Raw genomic sequence first — 8,232 nt, 5'->3', positions numbered from 1 at the left:
AATTACATTCTGCTGCTGTCAAAGAAGTTGCCAAATAATACAAAGTCTAGCAACAATTCAAAAGTCTGCTGTAAAGATCATTTGTTGACACACAAATCAAAGATCTGATTTTTAAAAAAAAAAAAAAATCACTTTTTCACTTGATAGCCACTTGGCTAAAAATGGGTTGTTAAGGTGTAAATGGAGTCAAACTTTTTTTTTTAAGTCAGTGTTTTTCTTAAGGTAGTGTGACTTCTAGTTTCTGACTGGTTGCGTACTGTTTCCAGAGCTACTGATTGAGAGTTTGGCCATGTTGTGACATTAGTGATACTGTGCACTGAATCAGGACGTGTTGGTAGCAAAATATAAATCAAATGTCTACTGGATATGGTGTTGTGATGCCAAACTAAGTGCAGTGACCAAACTCTTATATCCAGGGCTCTGGCTGTGTGTATACAGGGTACCAACTAAGAAGGCTATCTTGATGTATTTTTGACGCAAGTAGCTTTTCCCACATTTAGACTGAGCTTTTCTTTCTCATGGGGCTCTGGTTCACACCAAAATAATACAAGCTTTAATTTAAAAAATCTTTTTTTTTTTTTTACACATTTGTCACTGTTTTTAAACCCATAAAACGCGTGTTGATTGAGCACAGTCAATAATTTGTACTCAATACTGAGAACGCTGTTGTCAAACACTTCTAGAACAAATTCATTCACATACCTGGACTAGTTCCACTTTTTGGATTTCGGGTACTCTTGTGTTACTCTCATTGAGGTGATCTTTTATAGTCTCTTTGTTATTCATTCGGTATCACTCTTCTAATTGGGGATTACAGAAAGAGAGAGACACTGTATCTCACAATCTCATGTCCGAGCAGATGTTAACAGTTGGTATAAAAGGCCCTCGGAGAGTCTGAGATAGGTTTGTGATATTACTAGCATCAATCAGTAGGGAAAAAAAGCTGTGGATTTGGATAAATGTCATTTAATGTGTTATATATTCAAAACTGTTTTACCCGGCGTGAGTCTCTCTGCAGCGTTTGCGTTCTCATGACACATTGCGGTTGCATGAAAATGCTTCTCATCTACAAATCCTCACTAATCTGCTAAGTATTTTGCTTTAGTGAAATGCAGAGACTCGTGTTGTCTCATTAGAATACTCTGTAACATGTCATTGAAAGCAGGGTGCATAAATCGCTCAGCAGACTCTAACTGTGGGAAATGATACTGCATATACAATCAGGATAGCAATTATCAATACAATGGAAAGAGAATTGTATGTATTTTAAAGCTATTAATACTACTTTGATAATGATGTACAATGTAAAAAGGCTGAATGGGAATTCTAGGTATGTAAAGTATACTGTGTATAGAGGAGTGTGTTCCTGGGGAGGGAAGGGCATGGGGTTCATTCTGTTCATGGCAAAATTGTTCAACACAGAATATTGATGATTCTTGTCTGTGATGTAGACAACGTCAATGTTTCTCTTTTCTTTTTTTGATAAAAGGCAAAATGATATTAAAAAAAAGAAAAAACGTGCGTGTTTTATTGTCTGTATGTCTGAACTGGAGAGGTAGTCAAGTTTCGGGTGCTGTAAGCCACTGCAAGTCTGAGCCTTTAAGGACAGCAGGCACATGGATTTAATCCCAGGCTACTCTGTTTAAACAGATGGTTTTATGGCCGCATTTCAGTTCAAAGGGGAAAAACAACAGAGTGGCTTTGCTGCTGTTCTTTTGCTTAGCTAACATGTTTTCATTATATCACTAATCTAAAGGTGAACAGAATTATACACAAGTAGTTTATTACAGATTAATTGTAATTAATAGTTGAGTTAAGAAGAAACTACAAAGCATCAACATACAAAAGATTGAATGCTGTTTTTCTAAAGCTCACCGCCGACTAGTGCCTTTGATTTTCCTCCAAACACAACACAAAAACACAATTTATAAATCCTATTTATTCTAGAAGAGGTGGTAAAAAGTCCAGGAGGAAAAGAACTTCGCTGATTGGCTGTTTCGACCTTTGTTAGCTGTGTCATTTTCAATACACAAGTTCAGATTTTGGTTTTGAAATTATCCATTCCCTCAAGACGATAAGGGCATTAAATCGATAACGTTAAAATTAGGAGCGAGAGGAAGTGCTGTTGTTTCAGTTGTCTGTGGATTAACACATCACATCTCCTGGTTAGAATCAAACAGCTTCATCAACAGCTGAATCACATCTATTTAGAAGAACTCTTTGTTTTTACTCAATAAAAAGTAACATTACAGAAAATGCAGGTGAGAAACAACATGTTAAAAAGTACACTTTGTTACATTTCTTTGTTATGTAACTATCAGTGGGCATATACATCAGGATGCAAGAAACTCCTAATATTACTGTGACCTTATATAAACATCCTGCACAGACAGCACTGCAGAAGAAGATGACTGAGCATATGCATTCTTGAGCTTCATGGAGATTTGGTTAGGAAGAGAGTGTACTGTCAGACAGACACACCCCTAATATATTAAGGTAATTATGCACAAAGCTGTGAGAACAAAGTACCAGGGCAGATCTGATTGAGAACAGCACATTCTGAGAAGTTCCTCTATTTATACAAATCAGATGTTTGGATGTTTGATGTACTTGTTGGCTAAATTAATTCACCATCGGTTAGAAAATTAAAGCTGAAGCGGAACTGGACCATGCAACATGACAATGACCCAAAACATACTAGTAAATCAACTAAAGACTGGCTGAAAAAGAAGAAATGGAGAGTCCTGGAATGGCCGAGTCAAAGTCCAGACCTGAATCCCATTGAGATGCTGTGGGGTGACTTGAAAAGGGCTGTACATGCAAGAAACCCCTCAAACATCTCACAGCTGAAACAATTCTGCATTGAGGAGTGGGATAAAATTCCCTCAGACCGATGTCAGAGACTATTAGATGGCTACAAGAACCGTCTCACTGCAGTTATTTCAGCCAAAGGAGGTAACACTAGCTATTAGGGGCTAGGGTGTGCTAACTTTTTCCTCAGTTGGAATAGGCATTTTTGTAGAATTACATTTACAGAAGATCTTGAAAAGACTTTTCTTCAGTTTTACTTGTTTAGTTGTATTACTTTAATCTCTCTGTATTGTTAAAATTGAGATTAAATAACCATATATTAAAACATGTTACAAAATACACATGCTTTCAAAGGGTGTGCTAATTTTTTCACATGACTGTACGTATATTAAACAGGGATTTTAGTGGACTAGTCTGTAGTAGACAGATTTTAGTGTCACTGCCAAAGAAAAACAATGTATCATATTTGCACCGTGACCTTTATATAGAGCTTATGAGTTGGATCAAACGTATCTGACAAAAGGTAAAGTAGGATTTAACCGCACCTGATGTAGTACAGATAATTTATAAAACTGAATCTCTGTGCTGTTGTTTGCCATGATCTAGAAATATGATAATTCATTTAATTCCCTTTAATCTGCTGTGAAAGTGTGTATATGTGCACAGCAGGTTACCTACCTCATTTATATGGCTGGTGTTCCCATGAAAACTAATAAAAACCTGGATATTGTTTTGAGGACTGACTGTTGCCAAGCAAGGGAGAACCACACACCATGCTCTAAAAGTATTACTTAAAATTTGAAGCTTTTTTCTTTGTGTGGTTCTGCAGCAAAGTGCACACAGCATTGCAAAAAATTTTTTAATCAACAGACTAACTTACATACACAACTTACAACATAACGACTTGGCATGGGATGTAGTGCATGATCTCTGGACTAAGTGGATTTTTTGGAAAACAAACAACCACCAGGGGGTGCTATAGCACTGTACCTGCTGTTGAGAGTTTATTTTGAAAAAAAAAGAAAAGAAAAAAAAAGAACGTGAACCGGAAGCTGTCACGTTCCGCTTCATATCATAGATCTTAGACTGGGAAGATGTTTCGTAGTCCCAACTACCATAAGCATAATAAGCGAATGTGTAGTTTTGCATTGAAATTTTTCAGTTCACGATACATTACTGTGTTATTGAAAACACGAGGATTTAAATCTAGTCAAAATTTCCATTAATATATCATACATAGCCGATGTACCATAGTCAAATTCCGCGTGTGTCCGACACATCTGGCCAATAAAGCTGATTCTGATTCTGATACTGAAACAATAAATGAAGGCTTTAGAGCTTTCATCAGACAAACACTAAAAAACACGAGTTATCTCCATCTACAGTGGTGGAAAGTAAATATCGGGTGTGTTTACTTAGGTATTGTACTTAAGTACAATTACTGGGCATCTGTACATTTAGTTCATAACTTTAGTTACTTTTAAGGGTCAGATTAAGAAAATAAAATACATAGGCTATTATCATAATACTTTATTGATCCCCCGTGGGATATTCACATGCTACCCAGCAGTAATTCAAATTATGAGCATATATAGTTAGCAGCCTTACCAGCTGCAACACCAAATGTGATGTACACGTACACAATAATGCATTTGTAGTAATTCAATAATATGATATAACATTAACATGAAATTGCTACTTTTTGGTACATTAAGTAGGCTCTATTTTGATGCAAAGGGCCCAGTTAAGCACTTTTACTTAAGTATCATTTTGAAGGCAGGCTTTTTGATTGTAACCGAATATTTTTACACTGTCGTATTGCTAATTTACTTATGGAAACAGGTTAGAGAGGGGCCCTGCTGAGAGTAGGAAGGCGGATCTGATACCTGAAATTTCGAGCAGAGTGGGAGCTCCTCGTGTTGTCTCCTCTCAGATGTCGTGCCACAACTTCAACACCGTTATCACTGATGGTTGATCCGTTCATTAACGGAACGTCGGGGTTTACAGATGCACAGTGACTGAGTACCAGGGTACATGTTGTGCATGAGATAACGCTAACCTTAAGATAAACTGTCTGTTTGGGCTGGTGCTTTACGTTAGCATGCAGCCACCCATGGACGTCCTTAGCCCGGTCAGCAGTTGTTTGACGCACTGTTGGACATATGTTTGATACAAACACACACTCTTTTCCCTGACTAGCAGCGTCACATTGATGCCCGAACTGAACCAGTAAGGTTTGTCTGTTGAAACTATTATTATTATCCATTTAACCGTTTCGGTTTTGCACTGATATAATCTAGGCTGGCAGCTCATGTGGAAACAAGCAACTCCGAACCAGTTTGCTGACGTGATCGTGACCTACTTGTAGCACGAGCATTGTCGATGGATGTTTTTGCGACACAACTCAGAAACGCATGTGACCTCTAGTAAGAAAAACAATGTTTAACATTTTACCGCAGCAGTGAGAGCTTACGTGTGTGGGTGACGTTTCACTTGCCTTTCTGGTGGTAACCTTTAGGAAAAGCACGGATGTTTGGCCCAATATGACGTCAGCAGTGGAAGGAGCACCGAAACCGAAATACCTGTAGTTTTGTAGAAGTAAAGGAACTAAAATTTATTATCAGTTGCCAAATTAAAAAAAAAGATCTAAAGGAGCTTTTTGATTGGAAAGTGTTGTAATGTGTCTTTTTGTTTCCAGGGCACAGTTAAGTCTGAACTGTTTTAGGTTAAAAATGGAAGTGACAAAGTAAAATATAATTATGCTTTTCTTCTTAGAAAGACCCACATGTTAGCCAGATACTGTTAATGCAGACTTATCATTCATATTATCGACTGGTTAGATAATAAATAAACGCAGCCCATAATGATTTTAACTTTTAAAATGTCTCTATAATGGCCTGCATGTTTTCCCCCCTTCTTAATAATTTAAATGCATTTTATTTCTTGCCCCCTACAAGCAACATTAATTTAACCATACTTTTCACTCATGGTACTTTTCAGAAGGTCATGCCCCATTATAAATACAGTTTTCTTTATTCATGCACAATGACAGTTGTTGTATTTGCATATTCTTAGTTTACTAGGACTATTACACTTTATATCTGTGAAATACACACATTGACTGTCACAGGGGATTAGTGGAAGAAACAAAGGACTGCTTTGTTTTGTGTCACTGTTGCACCACTGTGTAACTGTCATAACTCAGTCATGCCAGTGTTAAACCTAACTGTCCATGTGGACTATATTTTAATCATGGTTTTATCTTGGGTTTGATTAATGTGACTGGAGCTAGGAGGTAGCATGCCATTATTTGTTTTTGTCCTAGGTAGTTGAGAGAAACAGAAATCTGCTCTGACCACGTTTTGGACACCATGGCCCCACACCCGGTCGTCCAGGCCGTCATTGACCTCTCTGCTGGAGCCATAGGTAACTACAGTGCTTTGTCTCTCAAAGTCACTAAACAAACACCATGTACATGTTATAATCGCTGTGAAACAGTCACGCTGCTTTTCCACTGCTTTCCCAAACACCTTACTCGCTGTGACCTAATACACGTGTGTTTCTGATAGTTTCCTTGCTTGTCTTCTTCCAAGGGGGAGCTGCGTGTGTCTTCAGCGGGCAGCCTCTAGACACGACAAAGGTCAAAATGCAGACTTTTCCTAAGCTGTACCGGGGTTTCATCCACTGCATGGTTTCCACCTACAAACAAGTGGGTATCCGGGGTCTCTACCAGGGCACCACACCGGCACTGGTGGCCAACATCGCTGAGAACTCTGTGCTCTTCATGAGCTACGGCTTCTGCCAACAGATCATCCGCTTCACAGCCGGACTGCACCGTGAAGCCGTGCTTAGGTAGGGCAGCGTTCAACCAACTCGACCCCGAACACATCTGATATCTAACTGTCTTTGTTTGTCCTTCCCTGTCTTTTAGTGATGTGCAGAAAGCCTGTGCTGGCTCAGTAGCATCCATCTTCTCTTCACTAGTACTCTGCCCCACTGAGCTTGTCAAGTGTCGGCTGCAGGCCATGTATGAAATGGAGGCTTCAGGCAAAATCACTAAGAGCCATAAGTAAGAGGTTTTTAAATAGGCCCATATTTTTTGATAATATTGTATGGGTCCTTTACATTTACATCACTCAGATTTTATGGTTGTGTACTGGCTAATATTTAGTAGATAAGTAAATTTATGCTGAAAAAAATGACTGTTTCTAATGAATAACAAGTAATTAATACAGCTAATCTACCATTATTCAGTTTGATTGAAAATGTTTAGTGTTTAAATCAAAGATCCACATACTGTTATTTAATAATTTAGTGCTAAAACCTAAAAAAGATCAACATTTGAAGAGTTAAAAGTCATGGTTTCCTTCACATACTGTGATGAGTTATTTGCCAGTGTGGAACTTTTGGATATTGTACCAACATAGAAACAAATCTAACCTTAATTATTTATTCATTTTTTTCTGCAGAGCTTGAAAAGGATTTCTTTGTCAATGAGGACATAATATTCTGCATATATGCTATTGTAGTGTGTGTGTGTGTGTGTGTGTGTGTGTGTGTATGTGTGCGCGCGCATGCACGCACTGACTGAGCCACACCTCTCTGCTTGGTCTGAAGTACAGTATGGTCTGTGGTGAAGTCCGTCGTGAGGAACGAGGGCCCGCTGGGCTTCTTCCAGGGCCTGACCACCACTATAGCCCGAGAGGTCCCAGGGTACTTCTGCTTCTTCGGCGCCTATGAGCTGTGCCGCACCGCCTTTGCGGACTACATGAAATGTGGCAAGGACGACATAGGTACTAGTCAAATATTCTGCACTCACTACCACAGAGCGGAAAATATTTCTTCATATGTCAACTCAGAATCAAAAAACGACTTTTTGTAATGCATAGTATACATGGACAAAATCCATCACCAAAGATCAGGCACTATCTCTGTATGTGGAGAAGCATGTATGGAAAATTAGTAGTAGAAATAGAAGATGTACTTTGAGGGAAATGGTAAATGAACTACACATGGATTCGCAGATTCACGAAGTCTGGACTTATACAGTTACTTACCAATGTTATTGTTGAAGTAAGGCTTAGTATTTATGAATAAGGATTTGTAATAGCCATCTAAAACATATTACCACTCACCTCCCACACCACCGTGTTAGAGCCCAACAGGTGTTACTGTGTCATATTGAAGGTGCGGCTCCGATCGTGTTCAGCGGTGGGTTCGGAGGGGCATGCCTGTGGCTGGTGGTGTATCCTATGGACTGTGTCAAGTCTCGGATCCAGGTCATGTCCATGACAGGCAAACAGGCAGGCTTTCTCAAAACCTTCATAACCATGGCTCGTACTGAGGGTAGGTTTTCTTTGTTTTATCATCTCTGCAGGGCTGTTTTCTGTTCAGGAGGGACCACGATAACCAGGATTCCTG

General features: G+C 38.9%; 1 protein-coding gene across 6 annotated transcripts in view; it reads left to right on the top strand.

Moving 5' to 3' along the window:
• The first annotated feature begins 4,717 nt into the window (after positions 1-4,717).
• Positions 4,718-8,232, top strand: part of slc25a15b (solute carrier family 25 member 15b) — a 4,359-nt gene continuing 844 nt past the window's right edge. The window contains exons 1-6 of one of the 6 annotated variants that reach the window (XM_020598784.1): positions 4,718-4,841; positions 6,141-6,237; positions 6,405-6,663; positions 6,743-6,880; positions 7,429-7,604; positions 7,999-8,158. In XM_020598784.1, coding sequence (XP_020454440.1) covers positions 6,183-6,237; positions 6,405-6,663; positions 6,743-6,880; positions 7,429-7,604; positions 7,999-8,158 — 788 coding nt within the window. In that variant the 5' untranslated portion in view covers positions 4,718-4,841; positions 6,141-6,182. The other 5 variants (XM_020598782.1, XM_020598779.1, XM_020598780.1 and 2 more) reach the window with 5 other exon arrangements.

This window comes from Monopterus albus, unplaced genomic scaffold (genome assembly GCF_001952655.1).
Source record: "Monopterus albus unplaced genomic scaffold, M_albus_1.0 scaffold39.1, whole genome shotgun sequence".
Taxonomy (NCBI): Eukaryota; Metazoa; Chordata; class Actinopteri; order Synbranchiformes; family Synbranchidae; genus Monopterus; species Monopterus albus.
This window is presented reverse-complemented; position numbering and strand designations above follow the sequence as displayed.